We start from the raw sequence: 14,813 nt of genomic DNA, 5'->3' as shown, positions 1-14,813 counted from the left end.
TGGTGGATCGAGGATGAAGACAACCTGAAAGCAGAGGGGACAGTCTGGGTCACTAGCCAGTGACCGGGTGGAACCAGACGACGTTGAGGATCAATCAGGTGTGCTGTCTTGAAGCTTGTCTTGGCAGCCACGTGGACCAGGAGGCGTCGACTACGACCAGGTGCTGGAGACGGGTTGTCCCACGAAGGATCTCGCAGATTGAGGGGTTGACTTCTGGATTGGAGTCGACAAGCCTTGGCAAAGGCAACCCACGCAGGAAACACAAAAGGCTTCTGGTGCAGACCAGCAAGGCCTTGGGTGCCTCTCCTTTGAAGAGAGGCAAGGGCCAGTCTGGAGCAACCAGACCAGCGATGTGGTTCAAAAGGATTGTTGTCACAGAGGCTACTAGCCAACGGGCCAGCAACCGGACAACGCGTCGAGCAGAACAAAAGCAGAAGGGCCCCACGCAGGACTCGTGGAGTGTGGGGGGCTGATCTTCGTCGCAGATGGAGCTCGGGATCGGGGCTTCTCAATCCCCAGTGCACATCTTCGAGGGTACCTCAGGAGCTGCACAGGTAGCAAGTTGCAGGCTTTTCAAGATGTCCGCTCCCACGTGTCTCGTCGCCTCCACGGATCTCAGCTATGCTGCAGTCGTGAAGAGAGGGTCAGAGAGGTCTGGAAGTCTGGGTCTTGTCAGGCTCTGTGCTCTGGTTCCAGCGGGAACGTCGACAAAGCAAGCCGGTGATTTGCTGGATGTTACCTGGTTGCCCAGGGTGGTCACTCCTTGGCCACAAGGGAGATTCTTCAGTCTTCAGCTTCAGCAGAATGGCGAAGGTCCAGAGTTTCGTTTCAAGTTTTCAGTCAGGATCAAAATCTAAAGTCTCAGGACTCAGCTCCTACCTTTATACTACTAAAAGGTGCTGGATTACTGACTAGGTCCCTCCTGTGGGTGGGACCAGGAAGGGGGGTGGTTACACCCCCTCTCCTTTGTTCAGTTTCGTGCCAGAGCTGGGGCTTGAGTGCCCAAGCAACCGGTTTGAACTGGGGTATGCATGGAGCACCAGTGTGCCCCAGGCAGTATCTCATTCTATTCAGCCCTCCATGTCCCAATACACAAAGTCCTGTCTGGGGTGGTGCTCGCACCTCCCCAGGCAGGAAACCTGTGGTCCAAACCTCCGTGACTGGAAGGACTCTCAGCAGCAGGAGGTCAGACTTGTGTTGGTGGCAGCAGCGTCCATTTTGTGACGCTGGGGCTCTGGTTAACTTTAACCGGGATAGTCAGCAACAACATGTCTTCTCCCTCTACAAGGGTGGAATGCTATCCTGTCGCCAGAATTGGTGAGGGGGTAATATTCCAAAGCATATGACACCTTATACCCCATATTTGGATAAAGCCAAACCAAAGTTAGCATTAACCGCGAGGATTATAATGCACAAGAGTATATGGTATGGCGATATCATAGAACAGGTATAAGGACATGGTTCCAAAAGCTGCAGACAGGCTCAGCTCATGCTAGAGCACCATCTCACACATAACCAAGCACTCTGCCTCCAGGATTAAGGCCTGCATTAGGAGTGACTTACAGGTTACTATGTGTCTATATATTAGTAGGTTTAGGAATACTATACCTAAGCAAGGGGCGATTACACGACCTTTCCCCAGCTGTGTGATGAGCCAGTTGAGTCTATTTGAATGGCCAGCCAGGGGTGGCATAATACATGCTGCAGCCCCTGGTAGGCCTTGGTTACACCTATGCCCTGAGTACCTAGGGTACACTTCTACAGGGGTTGACAAGGTGAACCAATTCCCAATTGTGGATGTACCTAGAGTGCATGGTTTAAATTTAGAGAGAGTGCATCTGTGCTGTAGGTCTGATTAGCAGGCCCACAGCCATATCTAAGTCGAAAAGCAGTAAAGCAAAGCAAAAAGTGGGGGTGACCATAGGAAGCACACCCTACTCTCCTAAATATCCCTTGAACTCCCCGACACGGCCGGGAGGACTAACCTCCTCACTGAGGTCCTTAAACCGCAGGCAAGCTCCTCTGAGCCTCTGTTGTCGTTTAATGAGGCCTTATCTGACGTTCTTCTGTGCACCTGGTCCAGGCCCGCTACAGGTCCACCTGTAGATAGGAACGTGGACAGACGCCACCGCCCGGCTCCGGGCGACCCTTGCTTCCTGTCCACCCACCCCACCCCCGAGAGCCTGGTCATCCAGGCATCTAACTCCCAGACCGCATTCCCGACGGCTTCCCCCGATCGGGAATCCAAGAGGTACGAACAGTATGGCAAGAAAATGTTCTCCTCACTGAGTTTGGGGTTGCGGTCTGTTAACTCAGCGTGCCTCTTGGGCCGTTATACCTACTCTCTGTGGGACACGGTCGCGGCCGTGCTGCCACAATGTCCGGAGGAGGCCCGGACTAAACTCGCCCAAGCCCTTGCTGAGATTCGAGATGCGGCACGGTATTCTATCCGGTGTGGACTGGATATAACGGACGCGCTAAGTAGAGCGGTGACGATTCGTCGCCACGCCTGGTTGAGGTCCGGCAACTTTTCGGCTGATGTCCAAAACACCCTTATGGACATTTAGTTTGATGGCAGTCGCCTCTTTGGCGACAAGGCAGACCGTGTGCTTGAGCGCTTTAAGAACTCCAGGTCTACAGCCAAGTCCTTGGGCCTGTCGACCCCGTGCCAGCAACGTGCTACCTTTCGCTCCTTTCGTGGCCAGGGAAGGGGCGCCCCCACACATCCTGCCAGCCACGGGCCGCAGACTAACATCCAGCGCGGTGGTGTAAGTGGTAATCGCCGTGGCGTGCCCGGGGACAACGGCGAAGCCAGTCCACATCCACCCAGCAGCATCCACCTCAAAGCCTTCCTAGTCCGAGCTTTCAGGCCCACATGACGCCAGTGGGGGGCAGGGTTCACCATCACCTCCTTTACTGGCGCAACATCACTTCGGACAGGTGGGTGCTGTAAATCGTCCGAAGGGGCTACTCCCCCTCCTTCGAGGCGACCCTTCCAGCCATGCCACCGCAGTACCACTGCGTGTCGGGGGTTCACTTGAATCTTCTGCGAGAGGAAGTTACGGCCCTCTTGGCCAAGGTGGCCATCGAGCGCGTTCCTGGGCCAGGAGTAGGGTGTGGTTGTTACTCCCACTACTTTCTGGTTCCCAAGAAGGGCAAAGGGGGCCTGCGCCCTATCTTGGACCTGCGGAACGTCAACGGCTTCCTCCGGAAGGAGAAGTTCAAGAGGCTGACTTTGGCTCAGGTCTTAGCTGCCCTGGACCTGGGAGACTGGATGGTAGCGTTGGACTTGCAGGACGCTTATTTTCCCATCCCTGTCCTGCCGTCCCACCGGCGTTACCTGCGGTTCACGGTAGGCCACGAGCACTTTGTTTACCGTGCTCCCCTTTGGCCTTACCAGCACCCCAAGGGTGTTCATGAAAGTGATGGCGATGGTTACAGCTCAACTGCGCAGGTTAGGGGTTTCAGTTTTCCCCTACCTCGATGACTGGTTGTTGAAGGCAGGCTCGCCCCAGACAGTCGTCCGCCACCTCCAGACTACGGCCGACCTCCTGCACCTGCTCAGGGCCTGGTCCAAGCCCTGCACAGGGGCTCCCGTGAATAGGACAATTGTCCTTTGCCCGCACCAGGGGACTCCAACCTTCTCACCCTACATCCCACCCCGAAGGACGTCCATGGCCCATTGTCAATCCCAGTCCACCTTTCTCTCCTTTGGTTGCCATGGAAAGGGCTTTCAGCTGCATCTCTACCCACACAGCCACCTCTGCACCCCATCTTCCCAGCCCCTGTGTTGCCAAGGAGGCAGTACCCACAGACCTTATGGGTCAGCTAACCAGAGGTTGTGCCAGTTCACCACCCCCTGCAGCCTCCAGTCCTCCTTTTTTCCCCTCCTGCCCTCTGACCATCACGGGCACCCAGTGGAATACAGGATATGCCGTCACCTGCAACACTGAATAATAACATCCGACCACAGTGTTCTCCAGATTGTCTGAATGGGCTACTTCCTCCCATTTGTGAATACCCCTCCACCCATGCCACCCATTTGTGACAGGCAGATGGAGGACCATATCTCCTTACTCTGTCAGGAAGCAGTGGCTCTCTTAGCCAAGGAAGCCATAGAGAGGGTGCGACATCAGAAGTAGATTGTGGTTGCTATTCAAGCTACTTTCTGGTGCCCAAGAAGGAAGGAGGCCTTTGTCCTATCCTACACCTGCATCCACTCAAGTTCTTCCTGAAAAGGGAGACATTGAAAATGCTCACACTCACTCAAGTCCTGTCTGCCTGGACCATGGAAGAATTGGACTTGTACTCATATTTCAACATTCTTGTCCTGCCTGCCCACTGACATCACCTGCAGTTCACAGTAAGCCACAATCACTGTAAGTTCACAATGCTCCCCTTTGGCCTTACCAGTACCCCTCGAGTGTTCACCAAGGGCGTTTCGGTGGTTGCAGCTCATCTGCGAAAATCAGTGGGGCCAGTCTTCCCCTGCCTCGACGACTGTCTGTTGAAAGAAGGCTCCAGGCAGTCGTCTCCCACCTCCATACTAGGGCGGACCTCCAGCACTCATTGGGGTTTAGTATAAATGTGCCGAAGTCACATATGACCCCTTCTCAGACACTCCCTGTAGGAGAGTAGGGTCTGCAATCCTATGATCACCCAGATTTTTTGCTTTTGTTTCACTGGTTTACGACTTTCTCTGGCTGTGGGCCTGCTAATCAGACCCACAGCCTGGCTGTTCTCTTTCTAAATTACAATATGTACCCTAGGTGCATTTACCAATTGGTACTGGGCCACCTTATCAGACCCTGTAACTCAGGGCATAGGTGTACCCAGGGCCGTCAGGGGCTGCAGCATGTATTATGCCACCCCTGGCTGGCCTCCTAAATTTGACACAACTGGCTGCATGACAGCTGGGGCGAAGTCGTGTAATCACCCTTTGCTTTAGATATAGTAGCCCTATATCTAACCATACAATGGACACTCGAGTTCCTATCAGTCACTCCTAGGGCAGGCCTTGACAATCCTGAAGGAAGAGTGCATGGGCTCGTGTGAACTAGGTTCTGGCCCGAGCCGAGCCCGGTTGCAGCTTGCGGAATCAAGACCCAATGGCTGTTCCATGATAACGCGTACCACATCGGTAACTTCGGTGTCGCGTTATCAAGACATGTCGAGTAAGGTGTCATACGAATCGGGATGCTGCCCTCTCACCAACTCTGGCGACGAGGTTAGCATTCCGCCCTTCTAGAGGGACACGACATGTACGTAACTGTGAACCCCGGTTAAAGTTAACTAAAGCCTCAGCTCCACAAAATGGATGCTGCCACCACAGACACGAGTCTGACCTCCTGCTGCTGGGAGTCCTTCCAGCGAGGAGAGCTTGGACAAAGGGTTTCCTGTCGAGGGCGGTGTTCGCACCGTCCCAGACAGGGTTTGTGTATTCTGGGTAGGTAGGGCTTTTGCGAGAAGGTGACTGCGGAGTGGCACCCCGGTGCTCACTACGCATCTGCCGGTCAGAACCAGTTCCAGGGGCACCAGCCCTGGCCTGGGGAAAGTCCGGCAGGGGAGAGGGGTGTAACTACCTCCCTTCCTGGTCCCACCCTTAGGGCAGGACCTAGTCATGTACCCACCCCTTTCTTTAGAATAAAGGCCGGAGCGGGGACCCTTCCAAATTAGATCATCTTTGAATCAAGAACTACTTTCTACGAAAGGACACTCAAGACTCTTCTCAAGATTTCTCCCTTGTGACTAAGGAGTAGTCACCCTGCATCAGCGGGCACCATCTAAGAACTCTGCGGTTTGCTGCAAGTCCTTCCTCAAGGATCCGACGGCCCAGCTCGACGAGAACCGGCTTCCCTGGCACCTCTGACCTCTACCCGCGTCATCAGCTCAGCTGTGATCTGTGGGTGCGACGAGACCTCGAGGGACCGGCCATCATCAGAACCTGCACGCTCTTAACCAGCACGACCATCGAAGCGATTCCCTGGTGAGTGCTCTGGGGTCCGAGAAGCCCCGACCCTGAGCCGCTCCAGCACCGAAGTGCAGTCTCCCAGCATCTCCACGATCTGCGTGGGGCCCTTCTGCTCGCTGCTCAGCACGTTGTCTGGTCACTAGCCGCTGGCTTGTGCCCTTCTGTGACGACATCCGACAATCAACACTGCTGGTCTGGTTGCTCCAGACTGGCCCTTGCTTCCATCTTTGCGAGAAGCACCCCGGACCCTCCTGGTCCACTCAAGACGCCATCTTAGGCCCACCACGTGGCCCTGAGATCTGCCAAGGCTTGTTGCCCCATCCTGGGCCCAGCGACGCCGACAGCATCATCCTTCGTGGGACAGCTCGCACCTCCACCGTGGTCGCCGACAACGCCTCCTGGTCCGTGAGACTGCAGAGCCTAGCGTCGCCCACTCACCTGGTCGAGGTGACGGCCAACCGGTGCCATCCTGGTACCCTCTGACTACTGGCTAGTAGTACGAACTTGGTCCCCTCTGCTTTCAGGTATCAACAATCTCTGATCCAGGCTTGGATCTCTACGAACTATTCATCACTGGTCGCCGGCCAGCAACTCCTTTTCTTCCGGCTCCTGGCTCGTCAGCGAAGACCCCGACGCCTGTAAGACTTGTGCAGCCGCAGCCCTCGTGGCTAGGTAACTCGGCATTTCGGTGCCTGCATAGCCTCTTTACTCTAGGGTCCCGAGTCCCTCGCTTCCGACTTGCCTTATCGGGTCCGCCCGAGACCTTAAACTTTCCGCGTCCTCGGACACTTGTTTTAATTGTGCACTTGAAGTATTTTCCTAAGAGATTTGGTTTGTGCTTAGTACCCTGTCCTCATAAAGAGTCCAGGGCTGTTGTGAATCTTAATAAATATCCTGTTTATTTTCATAACACTTGTGTGGTGTCCTTTCACTGGGTGTTCAAGGGGTACATGTGTGGTAAACAGCTGGCTTAACGCGCCCTCTCGAGTCTTTAGCCTTAGACTGCTCGTATCCACGCTACTAGGATAGCTGGTCTATAGGTTGACTTACAACCAAACACCATAAGGGTCGTTGGAACGATACATAGCGGTCGCTAGAATAGCGAACGTTGCATATCGGGCCAACTTCTCACACTCCCTTTCATCTGAGATGTTCTGGACACAGTGCAGTTTCGAGCTTATCCTCCCCGAACTGTAAGTCAAAGATATTGAGGCTATGAAGCTATGTTTCAGCCTCTATCCTGGATTTTTTTTAGACTGACTCTGAGGCTGCTGGGCCTTATGGTCTCCTGCATCCCACTTATCACACATCCCTGCTAAAGTTCCATTGGACGCAGTATCAAGGGAATCCCTCCAACGTGATCCAGATCTCAGCAGACAACTTCAAATAAACATCTGAAAGAAACACGTAGTGATAGATTCCTTACCTTATAATTACCCCCAGGCGTCAATCTGGATCTGAAAAGTTTGTCAGCAGTACCCCTGCGCGTCGTTAACCGGCGTCATGCGGCTCCGCGTGCGTCGTTGGCACCGGGATGACGTCGCTGGAGCTACTTAGACGCGCCCATGTGTGCTGACATTAGTGCTTTCTTTTTCCGCGCCAGCAAGCACAGATCCGGGAAGAGCTAGTACGCCCAGTCACTTTTTGACTGAGTTTTTCGAGGCCTTTTGTCTCATCTTTTCAAGTCGATCGACTCCTGGTGTGGTAGGGATGCCCGGCTTCAATAACTGAGGGGTCTGTCACCGCATGAGGCCGGTGACGGACCCACTCCGCGTGTGTCTCTACTGCCTGGGGCGCGACCACGACTCCTTGTCATGCCCCGACTGCCGGGCCATGGCGCCGAAGACTTTGCGGGAGCGGTCCCGAAAGTTGCTGCAAGTCCGGCAGTCGGCTCTCCGTCCCTCAAGGGACTGGTCACAGAGCCTTCATCATCATTCTTCTGGATCTAAGTCTTCGCACCTGGATCAGGTAAGTCGAAGAATTCCAAAAAGAAGTCGAAGAAGCATTGTCGCTCTTCAACTTCCTCTCACCTGAGGGTGCGGGTGGTACCACCCCCGCTGCTCCGGCGGAGCCTGCGAAGCCGCCACCAGTCTACCCACCTTTTCCAGGTGCATCAGCGACGCCGGCTCAGGTGAAAGAGTTTCTTGCTGCCATGGCCCGGCTCTTTGGGCCGTCTGGCCCCGCGGGCCCGACTGGGGATCCTGTCCTTCCATCACTGGCGGCTCTGGCCCCGGTGTCGCCAGCAGCTCCGGCCCGACACAGCAGAAGCCCCTGGGATCCAGGATCGGACACCGGTTGAACTAACAATCCCTCCACTGGCGCTGTCCTCCCCAGCACCACCACCGTCTCCCACTCCTCGGGACAACGCCGTCCCCAGGTTCAGCCCCGACCCGGACACGGTGGCGGATCTGCGCCTCCCAACGCTGATTCCGGCGCTGATGGGGCCCTTTTTGCCCTATGTCCCGCCTCCTTATTTTCAGCCTGTTCCACAGACTACAGAGGAAGGGGAGGCCTGGGAGGGGTCTGAGGACCGTCTAGCACAGGAGTGTGCTTATACCCCGTCTGGGTAGAGTATTTGGGGGAAGTCAGTGGTCTCGACACCTGACCTTGGCATTCTGTCTCCTCCTACCTTGGCTTACGCAGTGGTGTTGCGCAGTGGTGTTACGTATCGGGCACAAGGCCCTCCACCTCGTACTTCCTACAGTGGCCGTCAGGACTAACCTCTTGACAGAAGTGCTCCAGCCTGCGTTAACCTCTTCGGAGCCCTTGCTGCCCTATAATGAAGCACTGTCTGACATTCTTTTGGGCACCTGGTCCAGGCCCAACACAGGAGCCCCTGCGGACAGAAACGTGGCCAAACGCCATCGCCCAGCTCCAGGCGACCCCCTCTTTCTCTCCCAACACCCCACCACCTGAGAGCTTGGCCTCTACTTCCCAGAGCACGTTCCCTTCCGCCCCTCCAGATAGGGAATCCAAGAAGCTGGAGCAGCATGGCAAGAAGCTGTTTTCATCTGCCAGCTTAGGGCTGCGGTCGGTGAACACAGCATGCCTCTTGGGCCGTTATTCCCACTCTCTGCGGGACACGGTTGCGCAGGTGCTACCTAACTGCCCAGGGGAGGCCCAGGCAGCCCTCTCCCAAGCTATTGCTGCTGGGAGAGACCCAGCTAAGTTCACCATACGTTGTGGGCTGGACACCGCCGACTCGCTGGGCAGATAGATTTCCACGACGGTGGTGCTTAGGCGCCACGCCTGGCTGAGGACAACTGGCTTCTAAGGGGATGTCCAGAACACTCTGTTGGACATGCCCTTTGATGGCATTCGCCTCTTTGGCAATAAAGCAGTCTGTGCGTTGGAGCGCTTTAAGGACTCCCGGGCTACGGCCAAGTCCTTGGGCCTGTCGGCCACTCTGCCTCCTCCACCTTCTACTTTTCGCTCCTTTCGTGGCCACGGAAGGGGTGCCCCACCATGTTTGCAGGGCCACAAGCCACCGCAGCAACAACTTCAGCGTGGCTGCGGACGTAGGAACCGTCAAGGCGGTTCAGGGGGCCAGCGGGCGGGTCAGTCCACCTCCACCCCTGCATCATCCACTGCAAAGCCTTCCTAGTCCGGTATTTCAGGCCCACCAAACGCCATTGGGCGGCAGAGTTCGTCATCATCTCCCCCACCGGCGCAACTTCACATCAGACAAGTGGATGCTGCAAATTGTCCGAAGGGTCTACTCCCGCCCCTTCGAGACATCCCCTCCAGCTATGCCACCTCAGTACCACCGCATGTCGGGGGATCACTTTGCACTTATCCAGCAGGAAGTTGCTGCCCTCTTGGCCAAGGGGGCCATCAAGCGCGTTCCGATGCCAGAAGTAGGTCGTGGTTGTTATTCCCACTACTTTTTGGTTCCAAATAAGGACAAGGGCCTGCGTCCTATCTTAGACCTTTGGAACGTCAATCTCTTCCTCCAGAAGGAGAAGTTCAAGATGCTCACACTCGCTCAGGTCTTGTGTGCCCTAGACCCGCAAGACTGGATGGTAGCGTTGGACTTGCAGTACGCTTATTAACACATCCCCGTCCTGCCGGCTCACCAACGTTATCTGTGGTTCACAGTAGGCCACAAGCATTTTAAGTTCACCGTGTTCGCCTTTGGCCTTACCAGCGCCCCTCGGGTTTTCACAAAAGTGATGGCGGTGGTCGCAGCTCATCTGCGCAGATCAGGGGTTTCAGTCTTCCCTTATCTCGACGACTGGTTGTTGGAGTCGGGCTCGCCCAGGCAGTCGTATCCTACCTCCAGACTACGGCTGACCTCCTGCATTTGCTGGGGTTCTCCATCAACGTGCCAAAGTCACACCTGATCCCCTCTCAGAAGCTCCTCTTCATCGGAGCAGTTCTGGACACAGTACAGTTTCGGGTCTATCCTCCTGAGCAGCGAGTCCGGGACATTCGGTCTATGATTCTGGAGATCAGAGGCCTCTGGTCTCCGGCGGAGTCCAGGCTCCATATCAATCTTCTGGAGTTCCGGGCGATCCTACTTGCACTGAAGGCATTCCTTCCCTGCCTCAAAGGGAGAGTGGTGCAGGTGTTTACAGACAACACCACCGCCATATGGTACTGCAACAAGCAAGGCGGGGTGGGGTTGTGGACCCTATGTCAGGAGGCTCCTCGTCTCTGAACATGGTTGGAATGTCAAGGCATTTCCTTGGTGGTTCAACACTTGGCGGGTTCTTTGACTGCCAGGGCGGACGAACTCAGCTGCAGGTGCATGATGGATCATGAATGACGTCTTCACTCGGAGGTGGCGCAAGGTCTCTTTCAACAGTGGGGAGAGCCTTGGTTAGATTATTTGCCACCGAAGAGAACGCGCAATGTCAGCAGTTCTGCGTGTTGGGATTTCTAAGGTGGCACTCGCTCAGCGACGCTTTTCATCGAGAGTGGAGTTGCGGTCTATTGTACGCCTTTCCGCCTAAACCATTTCTACCCTGTGTGCTGAAGAAGATCAAGCGCTACCGGGCCCAAGTCATTCTTGTGGCTCCGGACTGGGCTAGAAGAGTTCGGTATCCCGAGCTACTCAGTATGTGTGTGGATCCTTCCATTCGACTGTCTCTTCGGGAGGATCTTATGTCGCAGCAGCAGGCTCCACCTCCTTGCGAGGAGATTGAGCGGTGACAATTGATTCCATTTGACTTGCCTCCTGAAGTCTGTGATGTCATTCTTGCAGCCAGGCGTCCATCACTAAATCTGTATACGCCTGCTGGTGGAACAAATTTGTGGCATGGTGCACTGCAAAGGCTGTGGATCCCCTTTCTGCCCCTCTCTGACGTCCTTTTGTTCCTTCTTTCTTTAGCCCGGAAGGTCTCTGCTCTGGGCACTATTAAGGGCTACCTTTCTGCAATTTCAGCCTTTCTCAGGCTACCTGATCATCCCTCTCTTTTTAAGTCCCCTGTTGTAAATAGATTTCGCAAAGGCATTATTCTCCTTTTTCCTCCTATTCCATTTGTAATGTCACAGTGGGATTTAAATCTGGTTCTTACTTATTTGATGTGCGCTCCATTTGAGCCGCTTCACAACTGTCCTCTTCAATTACTGACTTTAAAGACTGTTTTCCTGGTTGCAATCACCTCCGCTAGGCGCGTGAGTGAGCTCCAGGCTCTTTCCTGTATACCTCCTTTTCGGTCTGTTCATCCAGACAAGGTTGTACTCCTCACTCGTCCTTTCTTCTTGCCAAAGGTTGTTACTGCATTCCACATTGGGCAAAGTATCACCCTGCCCACTTTCTTTCTGCCTCCGCACCCTTCCAGAGAGGAAGAGAGGTTCCACCATCTGGGCCCAAAACGTGTGCTCTAATTTGACCTCTATCGCACACAACCGTTCCGGGTGGATGACCAGCTCTTTGTTGGCTACATAGGTGCCAAGAAAGGCCGGAATGTGCACAAGTGGACTATCACCTGCTGGGTCGTCTTGTGTATAAAAGCATGTTATTCTCTGGCTAAAAAGGAACCTCAGGTGGTGTTGCGCGCCCATTATACCAGGACCACAGCAGCTACTACTGAATTGGGACGTGGTGTCGCCCTGCAAGACATCTGTCAGGCAGCCACGTGGGCCTCGCTCACACTTTCACTTAGTATTATTGCCTTGACAGCCAAGTCAGGAGAGACGGCTTGTTTGGCCGCTCTGTTCTCCATGACTTTCAAGTTCAAGTTTCAAAGCTTTATTCGACAGCATTGTCATAAAAGCATTTTCTCCCTACTCTATACATAATAAATACTATATCTAATTGACAACAATTAAAATACACATTAAACGTAAAGTGCTGTCGATAGCAATTTTAAAACATACAACCGAACAGATGCAAAAGTGAGTAAAATATCATCTAAAAACATTTTGCAGGTGTTGAACACAATTCATTAAGATACAGTGCGGGTGCGTATAATCCATGCCCAGCCCAAATATTTGGCTAGTGCAATGGCGAGACAAGGCGAGCAATTTGTTCTTTATTCTAAGCGCTTCTTGATGTAATCTAGTCCCTAGATTTCTACATGCGGGTTTTAACCATGACTTTCTTGTGTGATCTTGGTTCGCAGACCCACCACCTGGGCTTGTATTGCTGGGGTATCTATTCTAAGGTAAGGAATCTATCACTAACTTGTCTCTTTCAGATGCTCAAGTTACTTACCTTCGGTAATGATTTATCTGTAAGAGACATTAGTGATAGATTCCTTACCGCCTCACCCATTCTCCCCGTTCTGCGAACTGATTTCTAGGATTAAGGTCATCCCTTTCAGGGCCCTAGTTTCAATGCACCAGTGGTCAGTAACTTGCATGGCTCTAGGTTCCTGACGTGGAAAGTCGTGTACAGAACTGACGTCAGCGTGCGAGGGTGGCGTCTAAGTAGCTGCTGCAACGTCATCCCGGAGTTCGCGACGCCTACGACTGACGTGGAGCCGCACAACGCCACCTTCCGACGCGCAGGCGTACTGCTGATGAAAACTTTCCGGATCTAGTCTGACACCTGGGGGTAATTCAAAGGTAAGGAATCTATCACTAACTAATGTCTCTTACAAATATATCATTACAGAAGTAACTTGTGCATTAGCATGCAGAAACGTTTACCATACTAAGGCAAGCCCATATATCCAGTTACTGTTTCCTATGGCGAATCACCCATTTTCATATCAAAATTAACTATATTAATGGTGTTGCTTCCTCTGGCTCCACCCCATGAATTCAGAAGGCTTTTCCACCTTGCCTGTTAGCCGTTGTTCTTTAATGTTCATGATGCGTTCAAGTCTTTTGTATAGAGACCTAATCTTTTGTTTTAGTGCGACCTGCCTTTTCGCTCTGCCCCTCTTTCTCTTTCTACTAATTCAAAATCTTTATCAATGAAATACCTATCACAGGATATGGAATCTCCTGAAATTGTTACATAAGGTTTTAACTGAGTTTTGTTAACCACATTTGAGATGTAGTGTCCTTTTTATGTAAAGCAAACATAAATGAATAGCCAATGTATGTTTTATGCAATGTTGACATGCCAAAAATCATTGCTTTTCTTTTTTGATTCACTCTAGAGCAATGGAGATCTGAAGAGAAAATGGACATGGGCAGTGGAATGGCTTGGTGATGAATTGGAGCGCAGGCCATATACTGGCAACCCACAATACACATACAACAATTGGTCTCCCCCAGTTCAGAGCAATGAAACATCCAATGGTTACTTCTTGGAGAGATCACACAGTGCTAGGATGACTCTTGCGAAGGCTTGTGAACTCTGCCCAGAGGAGGTACATAGTCAAGCTAAATAAGCAATGAGTAAATGTTGTAACATATCTGACTGCTTGATGTGTGGAATAACCTGAGATTGAAATTTAAAAGATTGATATCGGTTTTGATAAATCTGGATATGTCATTCTGGCCAAAAATCAGTGTGGCCATTCCCATAAGTTTCTTCCGTGAGTAGTTCAGCATGGATTGATAAAAAAAACACTTGTGTTCCAATTAGTGTGACGCTGAAACTATATGTACATGGTTTAATTCAAAAGACAGCACTGTCCTTTGCCCAACTTCTTAGTTTACTGTGTCATGTTATAAAGCATTTGGCTGTACCTTAGTTGTATTGCTGTAGATATGATCTATATATAGACACACACACACACATATATAAAAAATAAGGGTAGCCGAGCCCGGTTTCAAAACAATTCATGCCCTTTAATTTCACTCTGCCACTCAAGTCCTAATACGCATTTCGGCTATATAAAGCCTTGATCACAGGTAGGAATCATTAAGGTTGATTATGCAAGGGGGGCGTGGCTAGCTGGCCACGATGGCGGTCGGGTGCCCTGAGCCTGTCCCGTCCTGTGAAACTCCTGGGGCCCCGGAGGAACTGGAGACGCCATATTGGCTATACGGAAGTAGGGGGTTGCAAGGGGGACTGGGTGCGTGAGGAAGACTCCACTTAAAGCAGACTGGCTGGACTGAATCTACCGATATCCTCTATGTTATATGTACTGTTGGAGGCCCCACGTACCCTTCCCCTGCTAGTGAGCATGGATGGACGGTTGGGAAGTGTGCAATTCTAATTGATTATATGATTGGTGGGAATTGTTGCTGCCCCTAATTGATTATATGATTGGTGGGAATTGTTGCTGCCCCTTGTTCGAGCCGGGGGAGGGCGGGGAGCGTGATACTGTAGGGTAATCGGATCCAGATGGACTCATAGCAGTATACAGAAGTAGGGCCTGTAGACATAGATTATTTGTATGATCCTACATTAGAGCCCCCGAAGCGGGATGCCGTTGAGCCAGTGGCACCCCGGAGCAACCGATCAGATGACCGAGATGGTGTCTAGACACCCCCC

The 14,813-nt window shown here is 52.7% G+C and overlaps 1 protein-coding gene across 4 annotated transcripts in view; it reads left to right on the top strand.

Annotated features, from left to right (window-relative positions):
* The window catches only part of USP9X (ubiquitin specific peptidase 9 X-linked), a 1,749,911-nt gene that overhangs the window by 1,704,604 nt on the left and 30,494 nt on the right, over positions 1-14,813 (top strand). For all 4 annotated transcript variants that reach the window (XM_086934127.1, XM_086934125.1, XM_086934124.1 and 1 more), the window contains one exon: positions 13,528-13,740. In XM_086934127.1, the coding sequence (XP_086790253.1) occupies positions 13,528-13,740 (213 nt within the window). The remainder of the gene's footprint in view (positions 1-13,527; positions 13,741-14,813) is intronic.

This window comes from Lissotriton vulgaris, chromosome 8, assembly GCF_964263255.1.
Source record: "Lissotriton vulgaris chromosome 8, aLisVul1.2, whole genome shotgun sequence".
Lineage (NCBI taxonomy): Eukaryota > Metazoa > Chordata > Amphibia > Caudata > Salamandridae > Lissotriton > Lissotriton vulgaris.
Note: the sequence above shows the minus strand (reverse complement) of the source record. Positions and strands in the feature narration are given on the sequence as shown.